This window comes from Carassius carassius, chromosome 44, assembly GCF_963082965.1.
Source record: "Carassius carassius chromosome 44, fCarCar2.1, whole genome shotgun sequence".
In the NCBI taxonomy this organism is placed as follows: Eukaryota; Metazoa; Chordata; class Actinopteri; order Cypriniformes; family Cyprinidae; genus Carassius; species Carassius carassius.
The window spans coordinates 9999992-10026942 of NC_081798.1; the positions used below are offsets into that span (position 1 = coordinate 9999992).

A 26951-nucleotide genomic window follows, 5' to 3' on the forward strand; every position below is an offset into this window, starting at 1 on the left:
CAAATCTATAGATGCGTTTTTTTGTTGTTGTTGCTTGAATGTTATATATAATTGATGAATTTTCTGTCAGTATTTCTGAACCATAGCAGTTAATGTTAGTTAAAAATGTAAGAAATACTGGCGTCCCGAGATCAAATCCCAGCTCGAGGACCTCCTCTTTCTCTCCCACTTCGCTTCTTGTCATCTCTACACTGTCCTGATACAATAACGGCAAAAAAAAAAAAAAAAAAAAAAGAAGATTATAATTGCGATCAGAATCAAATGATATATATCAAATAAATTTTTTTTTTGGCATTTTAGAGTATTCTGTGCAAGTACTTCAGTTTTGCAAGGATATGTATATGAAATAAATAGCATGAAGCAGCAAAGATTCCACAGTGAAGTTAACATTTTATTTCTTTAAGTGCCATTCATGCATATCGGGGGAAGGGGTGGTTTTGACAATCCTAATGACACTTCAGAGTTATTTTACAGCACTAAAACCAATACAGAGACAAGCCGTGTCATCTTATTGGACAGCAAAAGTAATAAACCGTGCAATAACAAAATGGACAAAAAGGGGAAAATAAAGGAAACAACAAATACAAGTAATGATCAGGACAAAATCAAACAGAAAACAAAGATTAAAATAGAATATAAACACTGAAACACTGTATGTTGAACCATAGTACAGGTAAAAGGTAGTCACACAAAAAGCCAACGCATTTTCATCACATATATACAATATAGATATATACATACGGTGTCACCCTTGGATTGGACAATAACAAAATACTCTGTATTCATCTCCCTCTTTTCTTTCGCAGGTGAACCCGAGCCCTTGCCTTGATCCCTCACCACCCCAGAGGAAAAAAGGACAATCGAAAAGACATATATTTACAATAAGCACAATGACACACCAACAATGATTAAAATAGGCTCCAAATACCAGAACTTGTTGGCAGTTTTCTCCCATAAATGTAACAAGGCTTCTTCCTTGATTACAGTAATCTCTCTGGCAGACGCATCCCCACTTGTTTTTAGTTCTTTTTTTCTTTTGTTTTACGAAAACTGAGTTGTCTTTAAACAGTTAAAACTTTCACACAACACAAACACAAATTCAAAAGGAGCAATGTTTTATCTTTTTCTTTTTTGAGAAAAAGAGGAAGAGAGAGAGAACTCATCAACTGTCCAGCTCATATTCTCTAGCGCTCCCTTTACGCTTTCCGTTCAGTCCGATCCTTCAGAGTTACGTTACTCTTCACCTGGGAAGGACGCCAATTACCTGCTGCCTTAAATGTTGCAAAATTAAACTTTCTCTCTTTGGCAAACAAGAGATCCAAATACATCACTACCAAACACAGATTGGCAATACATACGAAATATTTCCAACTGAAAACTGACCCTCCTTCTGCAGTCAACATCCAGACAAACCATGATCGAGGGTGAACCCCACAGTATGGTATTAAAGTTCACACCGAGGGTGGATCGATGCCAGATGTTCACTTTGCAGTGAGCGAACAAGGTGAGATCCTGCTTGAGTAAATGAAGGACGTAAGCGTTTGTGCTTTTGAATTCTTTTCAAAGTGTACAAATGATCAGATAAAAGCCCTCAAAGCTCTTTGTATGACAAACACTGAGGCTGGGTGAACAAGGCTTGAGAACACTTCAACAGTATCCAAACAAAAACATGAGATGCAAAGAAAAGAGCAAGAACAGGATGCAGGGAGCCAAAGCAGATTTGGGCAAGGAAGCTTAGCTTAAGAACAAAGTGCACAGCGTCACAGTCAAACAAAAAACACAGACGCTGAACAGTCTGTCTTGGGTAAAGTGGATAACGGTTCTGTCACTGTTCTTCCCTTCATTGTAGAATCAGGCAATGTGAGCAAACTCACAAAATCAGCATCGTGGGCAATTTAAGTGGATTTCTAGGTCTCTAAACCATATTAGCATCAGAGAATCTGACAGTTGGATATGTACATGGATATGTAACCAACTACATAGCTGATCGCGGACAGGAGTCAGTGAAGATCCGGCTGAAATGTCATGAACATGAAGAAAGTTTGACTGGGTTCCTTAACCATTACAAACCTTTTAGGGTGAATTTCTCAAAAGGTGTCATATTTGACCCCAATTCAAACAAATTGTAAATCGTTTTATATTATAATGTAAAGACTGTAAAAATATCATTACTAGTAGGGAAAAAAAGCTAAACACGTTCTACTGCCTTTAAGGTAAATTTAATGATTAAACTACAAACAAATACCGTTTAACAGTAATGAGAAAACATCTAATGAATCATTGTTGAGAATAATGGGAATTACTAAAAGAAAAAGAAAATGTAAAATTCCTGAACAGATTACAGTAATGGGAATTTTGGAAGGAAGATGTACTTATGTGCCATTATAATAACAATACTGTTTCATGATTATTGATTTCAAAACTCCAAGTATTAATTGTCCTAAAATATACATATTTTTTATGTAATCCATAATTTATTTTTCTTTCTAACTGTGAGGTTTAAATGTGTGTTTTTTTGAAGGACATATGACAAACTGTTCCATTATATTAAGGGTCTTAGGGATAAAGGCCAATGCATCTCAATGACTAGTGTAAATACTTTGAGAGTTTAGAATACTGTGATACATAAAAAAAAAAAAGATTGTCATAAGGTCAGTTCACTTTTCCAAGTCTATTAGCACGTACACTCTGATGAATAACAAAACAAAGCCCATAAAGACGACTGAAAACTACTGAAGACAAAGGTGTGCATAAACCTTCAAGCTATGAGATCCACTCCTTCCCTTTTCAACTGCATTTTATGGCTTTTCTAAACCAGCCCTGCACTCTAAAATTTGGTCTAATCGAAGTGCTGCTTCCAACTGAGAAATACCCTGCTGAAGGTCAAAGACCGGACATATTTCTAATTTGGGTTCTGCTATTCTTGTCCAGATCTTGTGCATCAGTTTTGTGCTCTTTAAGAGAGATGATTGTAATCATTAATAGCCCTAGATTAATTATATTGCACACAGATATTCCATAATATCACTGATATGATAAAATGACACTGGTTTGTAAAGTTAGCAGATACTTTCAACTAAACGTCTTAAAATATAGACTGTAGTATGCTAATTACAGCTGCTTAAGGGCGCTACACTTGATAGAGCAGGATGCAGCTACTGTTTAGTTCCTACATCCAAGTAGATGTTTTTCTTGTTTAGTTTTTTCGAAGGATGGTCTGAACGTGTGTGATTTTAAACTTTGCACAACTTCTTAGTAGTAGAATTTCAAACGCAGCAGTTAACATTCCTCCAAAATAAGGCTATTAGTGTATCAAAGTATTTTAGTGATCTCCTTTCTCTCAGTATTACGCTACACACAGCATTCAAAAGCTAAAGTGAAGGTATGCTCTCTGCAAAATGTTCTTGTCAGTGCAGCAAAGAGCAAGCGATTTCATGTCAGTTGGTCCTAGGGTTAAAATAAAGAGGGCTCTTTTATTGCGGACCATTAAGCAAATGTGCCTTGACGTGATTTTCATCTCCTTCTCAACACTGCTGTAAAGAGCCACACAGAGGCTGATTTCGCAACGCGAACAGGGCTCTCCGGTATTCCATAAATCTCCAGTCAGGGAAGTGATTGCTCCTAAACAATGCATGAAATTTTCTGTGGCAGGTCCTGAGGGCTTTAAACGAACTCAAAAAGCAACGCAGTCCTATCGGGAGACTACAGGTTGACGGGTGATGGTCAACAGAACGAGGATTGTACATGCAAAAATAAAGCAATGAGGATATCGATAGTGAGGTCTGGATCGAGATCATTTTCTGACACACACGTTCAGACTAGCCTAAAACTATTAGTGACAAAAACATGACACACTTCAGACAGCAAAGATACACAAGTACAAATACTGCAGTTAATGTGGCTTACATGTTTCTTTATGAGCCTTAACAATCAGTAAAATCTGCTGGATTTGGATGCATGGCGATGTCTGCATTTTACAGTGTGTAGGGTCAGAGGAGCAAAAACAAAAAGGGCTACTTGTGCCTGAACAACGGCAGGTGCTTCGAGTGTCACATTACCTGCACCTTCGGTCCTCTTCTGAAAAGTGCCCTGCATCTCAGATGAAGTTTCACAACATAAATGAGGGAGCCAATCTTGTCTGATAGGCAGTCGAGGCCTGAGTTTATCACCATGAGAGGGGAGAACAAGCCGGATGCAATCACTCGAAAAATCACAGAACAGTTGAAGAGCAGGGGCGAGCTTGGCAAGTTTGCAGAGAGGCTGTGGGTCGGGAGACATTTGACTTAACAAACCACTTGCCCCTTGGACAAGTATAAAAGCGATCACTTAAACATGTCCTAGTAAATGTGATTGTCTTCAAAGTAATATCTTTTTTTTGTTTGTTTTTGTTTCATAAAAACACCAGGAACACAGGAGTTTCTTTCAGGTCATTATGAACAACACCTGCACTATTTTTCAAGTGTCCCATTTCCATCTGCCTTCTGTCGTGGGCATGCAGACACCTCAGGTCCAGCCCTCTTGCTCTGTAACAATAACACACTGACTCCATACGCTCCGTTCTCATTGTGTCTGCACCACTCTTCGCTCTCAGGGACTGGGTTAGACGATGGAGTCCCAGTCAAAGTCATCCTGGATGTCATCGGCAGGCATGCGGCGTATCTGGAAGTTTCCAGCAGGCATCATATGCTGCTGGTTCATTTGAGCGTGATGGCCTGAGTGCAGAGCAGAGGGGAATGGTCACTACAAACAATGCTTTAGTGTGCAGAGATTTTTAAAGAAAACTATTTTGACTCATATTGTGGAAATATGCTAACGATACACAAAGGTGTGGATGCTTGTTTGTAGTTGTATGTGAATAATGTTTTACACTGTTGCTATGCCTTAATTATATAAAGTGTGACTCCTAGGGTTTTTGAGAATAACCAGGGTGTCTCTTTGATATCCTGGTCACTATATATGGCTCAGCTCTTTCAAATTAATTAATAAGGACATTGTTAAAATAGTACATTTGACATCAGTGGTTTAACCTTTATTTTATGAAGCTACAAAAATCATTTTTGATGTCACATGGACTATTTTACCAATGTCCTTACTACATTCCTGTGCTCTGACTGTGGTAGTTCCCTTGCTATCTTTAGAAGATCAGAAAGCTCTTGGATTTCATCAAAAATATTTGTGTTCCAAAGATAAATTAAGGTCTTACTAGTTTGGCATGACATGACGGTGAGTAATTAATCACAGAATTTACATTTTTGGGGGAACTATCCCTTTAAGGCAAAATTCACTTCCATAGCATAAATGATGTGGGATAAGCTGTAATAAAATTAATTTTAGTCAGCAAGGGAGCATTAAATTGATCAAAAGTGACAGTAAAGATTTAAAATGTTACAAAAGATTTATCTTAAATGCTGTATTTCTAACTTTCTATTCATCAAGGAATTCCACTAAAAAGGTTATCACAGTTTCACAGCACAACCATTTTAAACATTAATAATAAGGTTTCTTGAGTACCAAATCAGCATATTAGAATGAATTCTAAAGGATCATGTGACACTGAAAACTGTAGTAATAGCTGCTGAAAATTCAGCTTTTGCCATTACAGGAATTCATTAATTTTAAGAATTTTTTACTATATTATGTATCTTTAGGTTAGGGGTTTGTTCTCTTATCCCAAGTATGAGTGATAGTCATATGTGTGATGATGGTTTTACAAAAAATTGTAATATTTTTAAACACTGCATCCTGTTCAACATGATGCACATGCTGCCACATTTATAAGAGCTGAAAAGGACAAGGACCTGTCATAGTGGGGCCAGCGCTGCTCATGGGAGGCATATGAGGATATCCTGGTGGACCCATCATTGAACTCAAGCTCTGTCTCGAGTCCATGTACATGTTTCCTGAAAAACACACTGATGTTACTATGTTAATATTATTCTTAACATGTGACACTGTGGATTGTAGTCTGCTCACCTGTGTTGATGTGTGTGTTGGGTTTTGGATGCATGGAGCCGTGGCACACTGGAGGTTGCACTGCCCCTTGTGGCTGGATTCCAGTGCGAGCAAAGAACTGATTGATGGAGGAGCAGAGGTCTGCAATCTGAGTGGGCTCGAGAGACCAGTTATTCAGCTCTGCCTGCCTCATGCTCTCTTTCAAACCTTCAGAAAAACAGTGACATATTTAATCGGTATGTCCAGTTGATTTCTCAAAACTAAAATGAAACTGTTTGCTAAACTCTACGGTTTTAAAATTAAATTGCACAGTTAATATACAAAACAAAACACAGAAATAGCTTAACAGGTCATTTGTTTAAGTTAAGAAATTTTCCAGTGAATTGTCATTTAATAAAGAATATTGAGTTTCATTATTTACATACAAAAACACACACATTTTTAATTTCGTAAGTAATGAAACAAATGTTCTTTATGTCCTTTGTTCTTTATTTAGCAAAGTTCTTATTTTAAAATGGCTTCTTCAGTTTTTCAGTTGAACTATCAAATTAGCCATTGCTAATTTAGACTAGACAATTTAGCTAGTCTAAACACACACACACACACACACACACACACACACACACACACACACACACACACAAAACAATATTTATATGAAATGTATACATATTGTCATAGTATATTTAAGTAAAATAAATTTAAATGGTAATCATTTAAATATGTAAAAAAGGATAGTTTTATTTAAATACATTTAATTGAATATTGAATCTTTATTGAAGAACTTTTTTATCAAACTTAATCTAATCAAATAAAATCAAATTTACTTAAAAAGTAAATTATCAAATGCAACTCGCAATATAATCATTATATATCATACAAGCTGAAGTAGTACAAAATTTACAGTAAAAAAAAAAAAAAAAAAAAGAGCATTTAGTGTCTTGATAAAAACAATAACAACAGTGCATTTAGTATATAAACAGACATTCTGATTATACCTTGGAAGGGTGACAGATCAACATCAGCCCAGTTGTAGCTGCTGGCGATGCGGCAGCTTTCTTTTAGTGCATCCAGGTTGGGGTACCAGTCACTGGGAAGACCTGCAGAAAAAACAAGAAGGAAGTGTAGGCCACAGCAGACAACAGAACACTGAATGTGTGGAAGCTGCCATGCACTTCCTGTTTGAAGCAGCAGGGGGAGCCATAACCCTCTCCTACAGGCCTGCTCTCTAAAGTGTGCTGCATTTGCTTTGTTCTCATTGGACGAGCAGTATAAATCACCCTATGATTTACTGCTGACTGCTCCAAAGTTGCCATAAATTTCTTAATCTAAAATAAATGACTGTTAGAAGAGGCCTGAATAAATCGGCCTGTCAGGGCAATGCCAGCATGAAAGGAAGTATGCTGAGGGTTCGAGACAGAAAGCAAGAGAGACGATCAGATACTGAGAACTATCAAGACACACAGACTCTTACCGGTGTTGCACTGCATCTGTTGCTGGGCAGGATGAGGCTGGTGGGACAGATTCTGGTGCTGGTGCTGCTGCTGCGACGTGTGCTGGCCGTGGGCCTGGTGCTGGGAGGGATGCTGCCCATGCTGGCTGTGTTGGCTGTGCTGGGGATGTTGGCTGTGCTGGCTGAGCGCCGTGTGTGGGTGCTGGCTGTGCTGGGTGTGAGGGCCATGCTGGGAGAGGTGCTGTCCGTGGGGCGAGTTGTGGGCCGAGTGAGGGGGGTGGGAGAGAGGCACCTGGCTACCGTTGTTGGGGTGAGAGTTAGTGATGCTGTTCTGGTTGTTGTGAGGGTGGGTGCTGATGGTGCTGCTGGGGGAATGTTGGTAAGAGCAGGAGGTGTGGGTCTGCTGGGACGACTCCGAGGGCATACCCATCAGACCTGTAAGGATCAAACAAACAGTATCATTTCAAACAGGCTGCCTGCATCTGGTATGAAGCTTTTTCCTCATGTCAATTATTCTTTAACACTCAAATCTCAGTCTCTGATACAGGCAATAACTTTATATGAAGGCAAGTCAGTCGCAATAACTTTATGGAATTTATTTATCGTTTGATTATTAATCTTAATGTTAATTTTTACATATGCTTAAAAATATAGTTTTAAAAAGCATTTTACCACTAGTTAGGCACTTAATGCATAAGCAAACAGTTAAAATATCAGTTAAAATGTTACGTTTGTTTAAAATTTTACTGTATTTTATTTCCATTTTTTTATTTCATCATTCATTGACAGGTAACACTTCAATAAAACATTTGGACAAATGAACTTGCATTCAACAATAATATTACTGTATAATTGATATTTTTCAGCATTTAGTTATTTTAATTTCAATAAAATTTTATTTTATTAATAAAGCACAATCATTTACAGCTTTTCATCTGCTGGTTATTAATCTTAAATGTAATTTTCTACACATACTAACAGTTGTTTAATTTTGAAAGTGTAAAAATTCATATGTTAACATGCAAATTAAGTTACAATGTATACATTTATACATTTTTTAAACTTTTGTCTTGATTTAAAATGTAACATCAAAACTATTTTTTATTATACATCAATGACATAATAACAACAACATGCAAATGTAAATCAAACAAGATTATTAGATGCTTTAATGAATGCATGTTTATTGCCATTTCTCGACACTTTACCTATTAACTAAAACGAATGTACAGAACCTTACTGTAAAGTGTTATGTAAAGGCCGACGGTCGAGGCTGTAGCCTGGAGGGCTTACCTCCATGCATTCTTTGAGTGAGCCACTGTGCTTGTGTAGGCAGTACGAGCTTGACTCCAGCTTGCAACTTTTTCTGCTCTTGTTTCCTACTCTCCCCATAATCATACTTTATCCTATCCTTCCCTATTTTTATCAATGTGGCAAGAAAGGCCAAAACATTTTGAAAACATTTGAATCTGTCTTTTTAAAATGCACCGGGGCGCCGAGACGGTGACTCAGCACAAAGTTATAACCTCTTAAAATGCACCAGAATATCTCTCTCTCCAACTTGTGCAGCAATTGTTCTGAACTAGTTTCTGAAAATGCCTAACAAGCTTCCAACATCTGCACACTCAATAGCAATCAGTGAAGCGTGCGCCTCGTGGTCTTAAGAGGCCCTGTCCATCATGGCACTGGCACCGTAAACCTATTTCGGTGGAGAGCTTTTAGAGCAGACTGCGGGCCCTGCATCGCTGCAATCGGCAAAGAACACTCATCGGCGGGGTGACGGGTGCATCTCTTATCAGCAGAGAAAGCCTATTGTCCAACCATGGGAGAGCACAGAAAGCAATTAGCTAGCAGCCCCCCTGAATAATAATGCGAGTTCATTACCTATTATCAAAGCCAGTGAATTAGCTCAGTGTCTCCAGCAGTGGGGTGTGAAATCCTCTCGCCAGCTTTATTTGCTCATTTTAATTGCCCAAGCTTGTCTGACTAAGAGATTTCACTTTTATGCACATAAAAAGGTAACAACGTTCAGCTAATGAAACATAGATGATAGATTAAAGAAGTTCACTTTGGAAACATTAACATGAAAAGCATCTGATTTGAGAAAAGCAGGTTAGACATGGGGGCTCGTCTGGTGTTGTGTGCAACCCGCTTGTCAAGGGCTTTTTGTACATCAGTCAATCAGATTACAAACAACAGGAATTAACTTCCTATAAGACAGGCAAGCTTGCAGAGAACTAAATCTAGCAATGCATTTCATGGGCTGTCAGCAGAGCTGGAAAAATCTCTTCCAATGAAAAAAATCTTGGGAGCACACTGAGCCAATATCTTCCTTGTGATTCATAAAAATGGCTGCTAAACAAGGCTTGAAAAAAAAAAAACATACTTCATGTTAACACTTTCTTTTCCTAATAAATCCTCAAAGAATCCATAAACAGGAAGTTAACTGTGCTTTTAAAAGGCACAATACTGTTTTAGATAAATAACTTGCACCTTGCAACTTGCAATTTTGTTATAAAGTATTTTATAATGCTTTCAGATACAAAGAGGGTCATTGTCTGCTAAATCGTATGTATTTCGGTTTAGACACTAAATTCCATATTTTGCAAAACAAATGATGTTAGGTTAAGCTTTGATCCATTTTAAGTTACCACCTAATATAATACTTGTTAGCATATACAATTACATAAATTATATATAAAATATTATATTTATAAACGATTCTACCTATATCATAAATTATTTTAAATACAATATTTTTAAATATTTAGATCCATTATAATGTACTTTCTTTTTTTGTATACAAAATGAAAAGGAAGTAAAAAATATTATATTAACCTTTCCAAAATTAGAGGCCTATTCAACCAATACATATGATAAATTATTATGGAGCTATTATTATGACAAACTGATTTGAATTTGAATTGTGTAAATTTTAATTATTTGCAAGTGTAATTTAACAAAATTGAATTTTAGGTGGTAGTTTAAATAGTTCTGAATTAGATTTTTTTAAACAAATATTGAACATTTGAAATTTAACAAATTGAAATGTTTTTATTGCTGAATTTTATAAACATGTATTTTCAAACAGCTAGTTTTTTTGTTCTGAATTCTTATACTGCAAATATTAATTTAAAAAAAATTCAGATCCAAGTTTTCAAGATGAAGAAATCCGGAACTTCAAATTCAGTTTTCTAAAATTCAATGTCAAAAATTCAAACTCAAAAATTCAGATCTTACAGAAAGTAGGTCACAGGTCATCCACAGGGAAGAGTAGATGATCTCAGAAAAGTCGAACAGAGCATTTTAGCCAATTGGGGACTGCGGAAGTTGGTTCAAGAGGTTGTCACTCTCTGACTCTGGTCATGAATCGCCCGGAGGTAAGTGATTCTTAAACATAAATGATTTTGTGTTTATATGTTAGGTTAGCGTTCTCAGCACGTGAGACATTTGTCTAAGCGGTCTCTGGTGTTTGTTTTTTTTATTATTAGAACGCCACCGTGTCTACTAGGCCTAAGTTACACAGACAGGACGTGAGCAGCACCGTTCGCGTCCGGTGTTGTGTAATATTCGGTTCCCGTGAAAAACTGTTCCCGTGGGTGGAGTTTACATGAACATTCATTAGTTCCCTAATCAGTGCACGCTCCTCAAATCGCTACTTGGATTATTTTGAAAAGGTAACAAAGTGTCTATCTTAAGCACTGAAGCATTGTAACAGTGTCAAAACAATGCAGTTTGTGTAATATTAATCGTCTGTAAGCTGATTTGCTTGATTGATTGCAGGCACACAGAAAAACAATAAGCAAATAACCTATGCTAACCTTGGTATATATTGTTTCTTAATCATATTTTTTTATGTGTTTAGCTTTTTATACATTTCATTTGTGGGGCATTAATTGCTGTTTATATAGTATGATTAGCTAAGTTAGGCTACTGGTGACTATTACCTCAATGTATTCATGACAATGCTTGAAACAAATATATATGCCGCCTAATAAATATAGCTATAGGCTAGCTATCCTGTGTCATTTATAAAAAGTTTAGTTTGTATGTAGCCAGTGTTTCTGTTACCTAAATAAGTCACATACATAGGCTACTGAAAACAATTTTCTTGCAGTGAAAATGTCAATATTGTAATCAATCTAATTTGTAACTGTTTATATAAAACAGTGCATAAAATCCTTAAAGTAGTGTTCTGATGCAGTCTTCTTGGACATAGGTCAGCAGCTACTCCAAGAATATTATTTTTACATTTGGATAAGAAATCATGCGTCTCATCATCACCAATATTATAATATGTCTTTGATTTGCTTTTGTGATGTTTCCACATATATTGATCATCATGTAAAGTCACTGTCTGTTTCAGACTGGATGAGAGAGCTGAAGTCACTGGTACAGTAGCTGATCATTGTATGAACTGGACATACATGGAGGCTGTTCTCATCGAGAGACAATAAATATCTCAGACACTCACCTAATTTTGCATTGCTTCATTCCATGCATACTTTAACACAACTTTCCTTGTCTTTTCAATTTGAGTTAAAACCATAAAGCAATTACTTCTGTACTTGTCATAGTAACATTTAATGAATGTAATATTTATGTGATCTACAATATCGTTTTTTGAGTATAATTTTAAACCGTAAACATACTTAAAGATAACATGTTATTTGTTAACCTGCATGCCATGTTACTATTAATACACATCAGAGAACTGTCAACATTAAAGAGTGTTGTTACATTATTGAAATATTAACTTCAATGAATCTCAGAGAATATTAATTTCGGTAAGCGACAGGAGAACAGAGTTTGGCTGACAAAGAAACATTTGGGTTTCATTGTATGTAATAGTTGTAAAATGTGAAAAACAATTTTGAATAAGATGTTCAAATGTTAAACATTATTTACACAATGGATCACTATTCCCTATTCTTAAACATGACATGATGAGGTTGTTTTTCAGTGCCTATGGTCAAAGAACAGACACAATGTATGCTTAGACATACAGATACAATGTATGCTTATGATATTCATTATTATTATATTTATTATTAGTAGTTCTTTCTCAGATTGTCTAAACCGTTAAGCTCTGTATTTGACTGTTAACTCAATGCAATAAAGAAAAATGTGTCCATTTTAGAAAGACTGTTCATTTAAATATAAAAATGAACTCACATGTTGTTTCAATGTTGCATGACTTTAAAATCATAGTAATAGGATAAAATATGTGACAGAAGTAACATTGCATTTTTAATAATAAGTACGCTGATGGGGCTGTGAAGGCTGGTAAAAACTGGTAATAAAAAAAAAAGATTAAAGAAAGCATGACACAGGATCCTCACACCGATTTTATTAAGACACAGATACATTTGTAGTGGTTTGTTTCAGGTTTTGTATACAAATTGTACTAGTCTCCAATGACAACTAGGTAGTCTAATCAAAGCAAACTATTATAAAAAAATAGCCCCACAAATGAAATATATAAAAAGCGAAATACACCAAACAGTAAAAACTATATTAGGTAAGATAGGTTAAATTAGCTTATTGATTGTTTTTCTGTGTGCCTGTAATCAATCAAGCAAAACATGAAAGATAATTTATCATATTACACAAACTATCCATTGTTTTGGCACTGTAGCAGTTAATGCTAATTAACGACACTTTGTTACCTGTTCAAAAATCCATTAAATCAAATAGAGATTTGACGAGCGTGCACTGATATTTTCAGTTCCATTCGTTTGCACGTTGTTTCAAGGACACGCCCACAATAAGGGAACTAATGAATATTCATGTTAACTCGAATATAACAACACCGGGCGTTCCATGATCAGAGTCAGAGTGGCAACCTCTTGAACCACCACCACGTTAGCGCTGGAAAACTTACGCAGTCCCCAATTGGCCAAAATGCTCTGTTCGACTTTTCTGAGATAATCTACTCTTCCCTCTTCCCATCTACTCTACAAATTCTGCAGAACTGATCAGTCCCACATATTCTCCACTCTCTGCATGGTGATTTATGAATTATTTTGGCTGACTTGTTGATGCTTTCAGCTACCAATAAGCCTGAAGTACTCTAAGCTCTGGAAGCTACAGACTAGTCTTGGCCTTCGTTTTTTTCCCAGAGCTGTCTGATGGGATGTCCGAGTGTGCAACTCACCCTGTGGGTTGTAGGACTGCTCGAACACAGTCTTGTAAAGGCTGCGGAAAGAGGCACTGAGATCTTCGAAGTCAGAGAAGAGCAGCTGCTTGTCGCGTTCCGGTATGTTGTACTGGGCCTGAGGGGCCTGCTGCAAGCTCATGGACTGGGACACCGACTCTGGATGACTCGTCACCTAAAGGGGGAGGAGAGGAGGATGACTGTGGTGTGAGGGGACGAACACAAGATTAGCAACCTTGCCACTCTAAACGGCAGCACTGCTCAGCCAGGCCCAGTGACCGGCAGATTAGAGCGGAGATAGAACATGACAGCACTGACTACAGCACTCAGCATCACGGCAAAGGAAATGAACTGCCAGACACACTGCAGTACAATATGCAGGAGCCAAATCTCAGGCGCACAAAACCCTCCAAATCTTGACCATTTATTTACTAGCACGGCTGAATCTCTACATAACCATACAGCCATGATCAAAACAGACATGTCTCCTGAGAGGCTCTCTCTGAAGTTGTTTTTATTATTTATTCTGTAATTAACAGCTTGGCGAAACTAACTGAGCAACGCAACCGAAATCGACAGCAAGATCATAAAAGCTCTCCTGCAAAAAACAGGCACTGATCCATAAAACAAATCCTTCTAATGATAAATATCCAGTACAGGTTCGCCCATCAAAATGAATTAGATTGTGTGTCTAAAACTCTCACGCAAGTGTTTCATTTCAAATGGGATCTACGCACTGTTTTGAGTCTGAAGAGATGCCTTTCATGCCCAGAATGAGGGATTCATTGAATAGCTCTCAAGGTCTCCATAATGCTGAGCATATTTGTGGCACACACAAGGGCAGAGGCTCTGCCATGTCTAGCTCAAGACAACAGTGTTTAGCAGACTGGAGAGGCTGGCAAAACAGTCATCTGCCACTCTGAAGAGAAGTCTAATTCTAGCTGTCAGTGTGAACTAGTGAGGGAAATACATGCATCTGAACACATCACAATGCTATTACAAACAAGTCCTGTAAACAAATAATTGTAAACATCGGCGTTTCCTACAGTGTCTCCCACTGATAATAAATGGTTCCAGCATTATACTACACAAAATCATTATTTTTTTTTTGAATTAAAATAAGTTTTACAGCAACAAAATTTTGTGAATATCTTACACTCCACATCCCATTAATTCAGTAGAGGTTCACTGAAAATGTAAGGGAGATAGTTTGCTTATAATATGCAATAGTTACTTTTGTTAATAGCCAAAATGCATATGTAATCATATTAAGTACTGTACAGACAACCATATTCTGCTAGGTATGCACAATATTAACCTTCTGGCTGACACTGATGAGATATTTATTTTCATGCTATTGCTCATAACTAATAAATGGCCAATGGCTACACTATCTTTAAAAAGATAAAATACCATTAACCACTAAAATTAATACTTTAAATGAATTTTGGCATCACTTAATCAGAGCAGGAAACACCAGTTTGCTTGCATAGAACATTAGCAGCAGAGACTAATTGTACAGAAGAAATATGAGCAGTGGGAGTCAGATGACACACTATGCATCACTGTAAAGATGAGCGCATATAATCTGGTTATGTTCAAACAGACTACAGTGTTCGAATCAGCTGGATGAAGCAGAAAAAGACAGACAGAGAGAGAGAGAGCATTGTCTGGCCCACTGAAGTGAATCTATCAGTGTCTGTGCCGGATCAATGCTGAGAGCCTGGAGCGAGAAGCATGCAGGGCTTCTAGGGGACCACAACAAAGAAGCGGCTTCTCTGGTGGGAGGACATCAGAGGCAGTGTCTCTCTTTAGCAGCGTTCCAGCAGTATGAGCTCTGTCTTTCATTCCCTTAACCTCTGTGTCAGTGCGCTCTCATGCACAGGCCTCCATACTCCAGTATTCTGACAAACGCACTGGAATCTTGCTGCTTCTCATAAAGAAGCGCTCCACAATAAAACTCAGCAAATTAAGAGCTCTGCTTCAGGTTCACAAGAGGTTAAAGAGCAGAATAGCGCCTGCAAAGTCTGAGAATTCAGCTCTTACTGGTGTGTAGCTGTGCACGCTGCCCACACTGTTGAGATTAACAGAGGCCAGGCTCTGGTCAGAGAGGCTATTGTTAAGGCTGCTTCGAGGGCTGTCACTCCCGTCCTGGTCAGGGTTGTACAATGCCACCTGGAAATCAAGAAAGAAAAAGGGTCAATGATTTAGACAATTAATGAGTGCTTATGACAAAAATTTAGCTTAAAACACAAGTGCCAAGTTCTTAGACATGTACTCTTTGTTCATGTTGGTTTCATAAGTTTAAGAAAAACTTGAAAATTGTATGCCTTTAATAAAAGCAACATTTTTAGATTTAATAACACTAAAAAGGACATTTTCCATATACACTGAACACAACTCCCTGTACACATTTTAAATTAATTATATTTGTATATATAAAATTAATTAAAACAACAACAATAAAAATAATTACAAATATATTTAAGAAAATTTAACCATAAATTATTTCATAAACAATATATTGATATATTTTTATTTAACCTTTTTTTTTATTGATGTAAGACCGTTATTCAAACGACCTGAATTATGTAATTATTTCTTAAATAAATTTATTGCATTTTTAAATTAAAAATAAAAATATATTAAATATATAAAAATATTTGTAATAAAAAATATTAAACATGCAACTCATTAACTGTATACATGTAAGTATTGAAGTTCCTCTCCGTATATATATATGTGTTTGTGTGACCCTGGACCACAAAACCTGTTTTAAGTCGCTGGGGTATATATTTAGCTATAGCCAAAAAAAAACAAATTGTCAAAATTATTGATTTTTTTTTTTATGCCAAACATCATTAGGATATTAAGTAAACATCATGTTCCATGAAGATATTTCGTAAATTTCCTACCATAAATACCTAACCTAATACCAAAACCTAATTTTTGATTAGTAATATACATAGCTAAGAATTCATTTGGACAACTTCAAAGGCAATTTTCTCAGTACCGTATTTAGATTTTTTTGCACCCTCAGATTCCAGATTTTCAAATAGTTGTATCCCGGCCAAATATTGTCCAATCCTAATAAACCATACAATGGAAATAGGGCTGGGACAACACGTCGAGGTCATCGATGACGTCGACGCAAAAAATACGTCGACGCAAAATATGCGCATCGATTCGTCGACCTGTTTTTATTTCTCTAAAAAACGTTTGCAAAACGTTTACCTTATGTGCGCTGAATATACGCGTTGGCCGGATCAACATTCTGTCCAACGTTATATAACCAATCCAGGGGTTTTTCTGCATTGATCTTTTTTTTTTGGCGGCTGTCAAAGCCTTATTTGATTGGTGAGTGACAGTGACAGGGCGCGTACGAGAGAGAGCCCCGGCTGCGCGCGCACTCACAGTCTTCAAACAACACGAGCGCTTCTTGCTCTTTCCCTCCCTTGTGCATATTAATCAAAATCATTAAACACGATAGAAAAAGGGCGAAACACCAAAGTTACACGCGCGCTCGCGCACTCACAGTCTTCAAACTACACGAGCGCTTCTTGCTCTCTCCCTCCCTTGTGCATATTAACCAAAATCATTAGACACGATAGAAAAAGGGCGGAACGCCAAAGTTTCACGTGGAGCATTCTGAGATTTTTTTTCTCTATGACAGGCTGCTGGCTCCCACTGTTAATTTTTTTTTTTTTTTGTAAAAGCACTCTCTGTATTAGCTTAAAGCCCTCAAGTTTACATTTACATACTGTATTCTTTCAATTGCTCTAAACAAGTATTTTGGGTGACCTTTTTTATTGAATACTAGACATCAAGTTGTTGTTATTTTCATCTGAAAGAACTTCTTTTTTCAGTAAGCTAGGCCCTATGTGTTCAGTAAGCTTGTTTCAGTAAGCTATGTGTTTTCAAGGTTTTATTGAATGCTATCTCTATACAAGTGCAAAGTAATGCATTCTTAGTCAGTCTTTTATTTTGTAATTTTAAGAGCAATAAACATATATTGCAATGTTAAGGAATTGATGTTTTTTTTTCCATTCAGATATGTAAATCAACATGTATAAATTGTTAGTAGTCAATTAATGGGGAGATAATCGAAATCAAATCGGTCTGAAAAATTAATCGTTAGATTAATCGATGCATCGAAAAAATAACCACTAGATTAATCGTTTAAAAAATAATCGTTTATCCCAGCCCTAAATGGAAAGCTTATTTATTCAGCTTTCAGATTTAGTATAAATCTCAATTTGAAAAAATTTACACTTAAGTCCAGGGTCACACACACAAACATGCATATATATAAATATTTTTTATTTTAATGGTTCATATTTGTATTAATTAAATTCATTTCTATATATCTTTAAAATATGATTATTATTGTCTGTATATTTATGTGTATGAACTTATATGATGATAAGCTGATACCAAAGATGGAGTGCTGAGGAAAAGGAGCCAATCAAAAAGAAACTGCCTGGTTTCAGAGTTCAAGGGAAATTCTTAGCCCTTTTCATAACAGTAACGGCTGCATCACATACGTGACGTGTGGCATGCGTACGCCACACTGCCTGTACAAGAGTGAGGTCAGCGCTAACATGCCGTGCCCCACACGGTGGCTCATATGGAGAGAGAGCGTGGCTGGTGGCCAGCAAGATGATCTGCTGTCTCAGACGGCTGAGACGGGAGAGCTCTCCTTCAGTAAAGGTCACGATGCTTGCAGCATTGGAACCGTCAACTCACAGCGCAAATTGGTTTGGGACAGCTCAAAAAGGTCCCAAATGCTACAGAGAACCTGACCTTTTTGTGTGCACTGTTGAATGCGCAGTTTTCCGAAGCGGAAGAACCTCCACTTCAAAAAGATAATACCAATTATCATTTATAAAGCTGATCTGCAAATATGTGCTGGTTGCAAAATGAGAATAAATAAGGCATTGGAGGGATGGTATGGGAATGAATATAATGAGCTCCTGGGAGAATAGTCCTACATTGAGTTTGCCATGGTAGGAAAGGATGAATGGAACTGCAACAATGCTGGGTGTGCTAACATCACACGCCACACGTCTTGGCAGCAGCAGCGTAGTACTAAAACCACGCAACATGTCCCAAGATTCACCTGCCTCAGTAAGGATGTGCAAAGGCTTTCATTCTACACTTAACCGGTCGCTTACCCAAAAATGAAAACAGTCATTACCGATCATGTTGTTCCATACATGTTTGAACATATTTAACAAAATGTCTCAATGCAAGTGGCTTTCATTGTATGGATATTTTCGAAACCCTAGGCTTATCCATTTCATTAGTGAAAGGCCCAATAGATTTTTGGTTGCCACAAGAGATGCAAATGCAAACGTTTCGGTCCCATTCCTCCTTGACTCAGCGCGACAGCAGACAGAAAGACATATTACAGATCATGGTCTCTTACAGAGAATTATCATTCAAGCAGAATAAATGTTTCCCAATCCTATTATTCCCTGTTCATCAAAAGAGCGGAGCATAACGGTTGCCGGGGCTGCACTGGATTGAGGGTGGATGGGGGGTTAATGTCATGGAATGATTTGCATATTATAACTCTTCCCTCGTTCAGCTATGTTTAGGCCTGGAAACAGCACATTACCAGAACAACTAACCCTGTGTGCAACTAAGCTCAGGCATGTCGAAAATTCAATCATGCAGAAAACAGTTACAATTATAATCAAAACCTGGTGTGAAGAACAAGTATAAATGTTATATGTAATTAAGTCATAAAAGAGGCTTTTAGCCGTGAGCCTTTCACCACAATCTATTTTTACTCCCTGTATCCATAAAGTATGATTTAAAGACCTCGTCACACTGTGGTTTGTTCAAGGCCAAAAATGTAGACGCCTACATACTAACACTGTGTGTATGTCCACACGCACACACAAACACATGCACACACACATACACAGTGGGAAAGTAACATGCAGAGAGAAGGTAAGGGGTGAACAAATCCATTGCAAATACTCCTGTGTGTTTGCTGCAGTGGAAAAGGAGCGCTATATTTAGCCGTGAATTAAAGTAAAAAGCCAGTGGAGTCTTTCATACGGGCGACTAATCTTCAGCATGAGACAAGGATTATGAAATCAAAGAGAAATCCACCCAGGTGTCTCTAACAATAACTTACATTCAAAAGAAAATTTCTACTTCGACACAATTTAAAGAATGTCAGAAAAAAAGGAGAGAAAGAAAGTTCAGCTTTGGCTTCAATCCATCTTTTGTTACAATCTTGCAATGTAAAATAAGAAATATTATAAATATACCAATATATTTAAAATCATGTCTAAAAATGTATATCATTAAATTACAGATCCCTCCCCTCCGTCTCTCTCTCTCTCAACACACACACACACACACACACACACACACACACACACACACACACACACAAATAATTATATTGATTATTTAGCAGTAATATGTATAATGCATTTAAAGTAAAAGTTAGAAAGAAGGTAAGAAATACAATAAAATAATTACAAATATATAAAATATATTAAAATATAATATTAACAATAAAATTATATATACACATTATACACTTCAAATATCTGTTAATTTATTTAGCAACATTTCACATTAATTTCTACTATGCAATTTAAGAAAAAGACTATGAATGTTCATGTTAAGCATGAAGTTTCATTATATTTCAATATAATGAAAATACAAATATAATACAATATATTTAAATAATACTGAGTTTAACACTGCAATAACACTGCAGTACAGTCAGATTAACACATCTGTAGGGTTGGGAATCATTAGAAATTTTCTGGTTCAGATTCCGGTTCCGGTTCCACCTAACGGTTCCGGTTCTGATTCCGGTTCCATTAAAATCATAAAACAATTATTAAGAAATAGTGGTAAGGAAAAATGCACAATACTCAACTACTCAATGCTCAATACTGTTTATTACTTACTGTCAACTTAATTTAAAGGTTGGCAATGTCAAAATGCAACATATATTACAGTGTAAAGATCTTCATAAGTAGGGTGGGGTATTTTTAGAAATTTTCTGGTTCGGCTCCTGGTTTCATTTAAATGAACTATGTTTTTTACTATTTTACCTTCACTGAATGTAGCGTTGCTGAAAGGTAGTAAGTAATGTTGAGTAATGCTAGTCCATCAATCAGCATGTGTTTCAAAGTTGATGTTTTTTACACTATCAATAACGTTTTGCTTATCAAGCAGGAATAAGCTTGGTCAAATAGTCCTTTGAGGGCTGAGACACTTATAACGTAATATAACGTTTCACACTCTCCATAAAGTCCCTATTTTACAAATAATAATGCAGTCAGGAGATGCAATGAGTGGTTTCCACATTTTTAAACATTTAAAATGCATTAAAATAAATATTTTCTATCACTTTGTTTATCACTTTTGAAATGACCTGTACACTAAATAATCTAACCCTCATACTTGCATAACAATAGCAGTCTATTTATTTAGTGGTCCAAGTTGAAGCCAGTATGTATATTAATGACAATATGGGACAAATATAATGTAATTTAGTGGCGGCAGGTGCAGCGCGCTGCCGTTAGATGTACAGTCAGACAAAACGATGTGCAGTTATCAAAGGCGCGAGTGCACATACAGTCGTGGGAAACAATGTGTTTGGCAATTAAAGACGGGACAGCGCAACGAGTCTGTGGAATACGCGTTATTGGAATCAATGTGCTCCGTGATTAAAGAGGCAGGGAGTTATTCGGTTCGTGACATCCTTTACGGCAGTGGTTCTCAATTCCAGTCCTCGCGCCCCACTGCTCTGCATATTTTGCATGTTTCTCTTTGTTAACACACATGATTCAGATAATCAGCTCGTTAGAAATGAACTCCGTGCATGAACTGTGTTCCAATTGTTCATTGCTCCCTACTCCCTGAGCAGGGGAAATCTGTTGAAGTTTACCTCACATCGAAACATTCATTCACTGATTTGTGCTGTGCAGCGTCTTTAAACATGGACAACTGTGACATCATATACCTCTGTAAATCAATACAATCTAAATTCACGTCTTGCACACTTCAATGCACTTTGATTGGAACATATAGCTACGTTCGCTTCGAACTGGAATCATGGCTGAATATCCTGTGATGTCCACTTCGCAGGGCACTTCGAATAGAACAAATGTCTGAAGCGCTAAGAGAAACGTTCAAAATGTGCAGAGTACAGAGACTGCAATTGAGAATCGCTGCTTTACGGGAAACGCCGAATATTCAGAACACCGGCGCAAGGCTGCTCACAGCGCTAGGTCACGTGTTGCACCAGAACCGTTTTCGGAACCGAAACTTAGAAATTGCTCACGGTTCCGGTTCTTTTCAAAGAACAAAACCGGTTCTGAATAAGAACCAGTTTCCGGTTCCCATCCCTACACATCTGTCTATTTCTTAATTCACTTAGCAGATTCTCTCTTTAAAACATCATAGAATATACGTCTGCAGATTCTATCTGGGCCTACTCACAAAGCTCAGCCAACTGAACTGAGAGAGGGAAAAGCATAGCAATAGCATAGTGATCATTTAGTCAGAGGGAGGGAGGGAGTGGGGGGGGGGGGAGAAAGAGAGAATGCTCTGTTTCAGCCAGGCTTTCCTTCTCCATGTTATGCAGCACAGGCGCTTTCCCATTGGCCTGCACCAGCAGGCGGGAAAGTAAGAGAAAGAAGGAATTCCTGTGGCTTGGCATGAAGTGCTCAAGAGGCGTGGTATGTTCTCTGCTTACAGGGCCCACACTGAGAAACAGCATCTCCAAGGAGCCACCAAACTCTGCTGTTTTTACTCTCCTGTGTGTTTGGTTTCTAGTCTATCAGCATTTCGAGTAGGAGGGCAAAGAAAGCATATGCTCATGGGATAACCCGAAATCCCACTATGGGTGGATCTTGAAATTCTTCCCATATGAATCGGTCATACCTTTAGCTTGAAATGTTTTGCTGTGTGAAATGCTGTAAAGGACATTTGGAGGTGTGCGAAAACAACAACACTAATATTGCAATAAAACAATGATAAAAAAAGATTTATGGTTTATTGTGTTAACATATAGGATGTGTTCTAAAACCATAAAAAACTAATGTCAATATTAGCATGCATTTTATCCTTATATATATATTACGAGTATCACTGTTATTAGAAAACTGGTTCACTTATAAAGTTCTATTTCAGTTAGGACAACTCGCTAGGTTTTGCAAAGAAATGTTCTAGCAATCAACAAACAATTCCATATACACTATATAAAAATTATATACAGCACCAATTCTGTATTCTATCCAGATTAACAGATCACCAAACATACTATAATTCAATCCAAACGAATTCCAAATCCCCTCTCAGTCCTCATCTTAAACACCATGCTTAATGTGAAATATTATTGGTTTAATGCCTGAAGTAAATTAATAACTGATGCTTTTGGGCTTTGTAAAAGCACTCCAGAGAGAGCAAGCAGCCCGCACCAGGCCAAGAGTGGCTTAAGGTTAAAAAGCCTATTTCAATTTCAGAGTGTTTGGCTCCATTCCTTTTTACACACTTCTCCATGAAGTCATGCCACGGAGGGCAAGTTATGGTACGAGTCACTCCGGGTGCTCTGCCTAGAAGCATACAGCAGGTAATCAGACATCCAAACATTGAACAAACTCACTGTTCTCTAGCAGAAATGTACTGCGAAAATTTAGCACCACAATACAAGCTTTTATAGATGCAACACGATCTTTAATGCAACTTAACATTCACGAGTATTTCAATATATACAGACCGGTCCCATCCACTTTCATTGCACGTAACCAAGATTTTTGCTTTTTTTTTTTTAAGGAAAAGAAGAGACAAATGGGAATTAATATTGTTGTTTCTGCATATTAAGATGGTATAAGAGGAAGCATTTTAACATAAAATCAAACACTTCAGCTTTAACGGAACGACAGAACCACTGAGGCAAACCATATCCAAATACGAAAAATACTGTATTCATGCACGGCTTCTGTAAGCGCAAACCTGACATTCTGGACTCGACAGACATAGAATAAGGTATTAGCTATTCACAATATACAGCATATGCACCGTTAAGAGGATTTGTGCACATAATGCCAGCCCAATATAGATGAGACTAAGTCAGTCTTCTCAGTGTCCGTGTAAACAAAAGCATCACACTTCAGTCCTGTTATGAAGTGCACGCATATAGTCATGGCAGGAATAAATAAATGTAAACTGGGTATGTAGGCCACTGGTGTCAGCTGTGATAAAGGAAACACAGCCAGGACTGAACACTACCTTGTTAGTCACAGTGTTGATTGCCAGCGTTGGAGAGGCACTTCCAGAGATGATGCAGTCCATTCCCAAGTTATCCGACTCCAGGCTGTATGGCGTGGACGCCTGCAGGAAAACAAAGACATACTCAACCAACCAGGATGGAGACAATAAGCGATGTGAAGTGACTGTGATTTCTATTCAAAGGCGTTTGGTATTACTCTAGTGAAAGAAATTTTAAAGAATACACAGTGAGCGTTTATCAACAACAAAAGAGCAACACCTTTTATTTAGGTCAAAAATAGAGGCATTCTGGGAAAGAGATGAGCAGGAGAGAGGAACGGCTCCCTGTGCTCTGTCTGCTCTTGCTGGGGTAAAAGATAACTTCAGCACGTCTGTCTCCCAAAACTGCTTATTATAAGAGGATTGCCTGGCAACAATACGATTTTTAATTTGTGATAAACATAAATGAGATTTAGCTAAGTCACAATTTTTAATGTCAAAGAATTTCTTAAAAGAGACAACAGGAGGATGAGAGAGAAACAGAGAGAAAGAAAGAGCACGAGTGTCTAATGAAATATACTCCTAATAGCGAGCTTCACACTTTGCACAGACCGAATTCCCACTTATTTTTGCATGCAGGATCAGGCTGAGAGAGAATGGATCTAATTGGAGGTTTTTGATGTGAGTGAAGTGAGTCTCAGTATGAAAAATGTTTGTGTGTGGCCTGAGGGCAGAGCTGTGTGCCGAGAGAATGATACTCTCACTGGAGTCTAGAGTATGGCCATTATAAATGACACCGGCCCAACTGCCTGACCATACAGAGGAAAACACGCGCCACCAACTCAACACACATGAGGTCAATTAGGCTATCAGGCTTATCACATGTGATTTCTAACATATACACTTTTTGTCCAACCATTTTACATTCTCTTAAAGGGACAGTGAGTGCACTAAGGGTGTGCGATGTGTATGGTCTCAGATAACATCGTAATTGTTGTTTTAACAATGTATGAGCAGCCACTTAGTACAACACTCAATTTGTGACTACAAAACATGCCTTCATATCATGCACTCCATGAGCTTGATGTAGTCTGTTTGATTGCAGTTTAAGTTCAGACATGGGGGCAAAACATTAAATAAAATAATGCCCCTCAAATGTGTTTTTTGTATTTTTTTTAAATTATATTTATGTAATATGATACAATTAGGTAACACACATCACACAAGCAAGAGTGCTGTTTTCCCCTGAATATCAACACGACTACAAACGTTATGAAAGCGATATTGAATTTATTGATTAAATGTGTTTTCTAAACCAGTCAAGAAAAAAGCACAAAAACACACTAAGCAAAATATTGTTTTATAATCATCAACAAAATCCCTGAAATTACTGCGTTATAATTTGAGCCGATTTTAATTCCAATTTGATTAATTTGATTTTTTTTGATTACTCTGAATGTATATTAGTCTAAAGTACATGACACCCCCCCCCCACAAAAAACAACTCATGCTAATGTAACTAATGTAAAATATACATGAGTCATGAGGTATTACATTACTATAATATTGAAGGTTAAAATTAACTGATTTATATACATGCTTAAATTACACAAAACTTTTATTATAAGTTTAAGTACACTAAGTTTTTATAATAATAAAGTTAAAATTACTTATTTCTACTCCAATTAGTTTTTTGAAACAAACATTTAAATAGTGGCTGTCATAAAAACTTGACGGATTTATTCAAACAAATTAAGCATTGAACAGTAAAACATTTTTTTAATAAATGTTATATAGTGCTTATATTTAGCAAAATGCTCCTCTCTAGCATTCATTTTTCTAGCTAACTAACAAGTTTTTGGTCACTGAATACGTTTTTTTCTGAGGTAAAAATGACATTGTTTATAAGCTGTTTTATTGACGCCTTTCCCAATTGAGAGACTGATTGGGCAATTGCATATGACTGGATGTGGATTTTTGTAAATTGTACTGTTTCTTTTAACATACCTTAGGATGTTCATTCATTTTTATTTTGTGCTGTTAATAGTTAAAGCAGAGGAGATTATCAGTTCATGTGTTTCGCGCTACCGCTTCTCTTGAAATAAAGCCTTACTGTACAACAATCTGTCACTTCATATTAAACAGCACCAAATTGGCATTTATTGTTTTAATATTGTAATAAAATGGTAAGAATTTTAAATGAGAGACTGTGTTTCATATCAGAAGCAACAAAGTAAAACACTTTTTGGGAGTTTTTTGGATGCAGAGAGCACTACAATATTACATTCATTCAGAGGTGGAAAGAGTACAAAAATATTCTACTCAAGTAAAAGTACCATTACATTAATGAAATTTTACTTAAGTACAAGTAAAAGTCACAGGTCTATTAATCTCAAACTAGTTGTTTTTAATTAAAGGAATCAGTTATTTAGAATAATAAAACATTTGGGCTGTTACCAGGCAAATCAGTATCAACAAACTCATCTTTTAATGCAGAGGAAATGCAGAAGATTCATTGGAAGTGGCATTTAGATGTATAGGACAAGAATGCATTTAACCTGCAGTTACAAATGCATGAATAATGTTTTGATATACAAGACATAAAATGTTGAATACTCATTTGAAATGATAATAAATTAATTATTAAAAAAATCTAAAGATACTTTAAATGTGAAATTAAAATGGCCAGTATGTGTCAGCAAGTCACTGTTAATAAGTGAGTCATTGCGATTGAACCGAATCATTTAAACGGTTGTGTTTGGAATTATTTTCTGTTGTAGAAATAGAGCTAAAAAAGGCAATATGGTGTCTAAAACGCAAGTCTCTTAATTAACTTGTTTACTGAACTGTTATATATATGTATGTATATATTCATGATGATTTTTGGAGGAAAAGATGGCATTCTTTGTGTGATTTTGATTTAATATATGAAATTATATAAATATGTGAATTTTCTGCCCCTATATCTTCAATTTTGTGATCATTCTAAATGCATTTTAGGAGACTGAATCACACAGTGAAAGAACGCACTATAAATGCGCGCGCACATCATTAAAACAAAAATAGCACACTCCTCACCACTGTCTTTTTGGATAATTTGTGCAAAACCTCATGCTAAAATGTCAAAGCTTCATTTTA

The 26951-nt window shown here is 36.8% G+C and overlaps 1 protein-coding gene across 2 annotated transcripts in view; it reads right to left on the reverse strand.

The window, feature by feature from the left end:
* Positions 1-1922: 1922 nt before the first annotated feature.
* LOC132126886 (forkhead box protein J3-like) overlaps positions 1923-26951 on the reverse strand; it is a 117871-nt gene continuing 92842 nt past the window's right edge. The window contains exons 5-12 of one of the 2 annotated variants that reach the window (XM_059538482.1): positions 23835-23936; positions 15609-15737; positions 13563-13737; positions 7427-7840; positions 6951-7052; positions 5974-6159; positions 5799-5912; positions 1923-4712 (exon numbers count right to left, since the gene is read on the reverse strand). In XM_059538482.1, the coding sequence (XP_059394465.1) occupies positions 4600-4712; positions 5799-5912; positions 5974-6159; positions 6951-7052; positions 7427-7840; positions 13563-13737; positions 15609-15737; positions 23835-23936 (1335 nt within the window). In that variant the 3' untranslated portion in view covers positions 1923-4599. The remainder of the gene's footprint in view (positions 4713-5798; positions 5913-5973; positions 6160-6950; positions 7053-7426; positions 7841-13562; positions 13738-15608; positions 15738-23834; positions 23937-26951) is intronic. The other variant, XM_059538483.1, reaches the window with a different exon arrangement.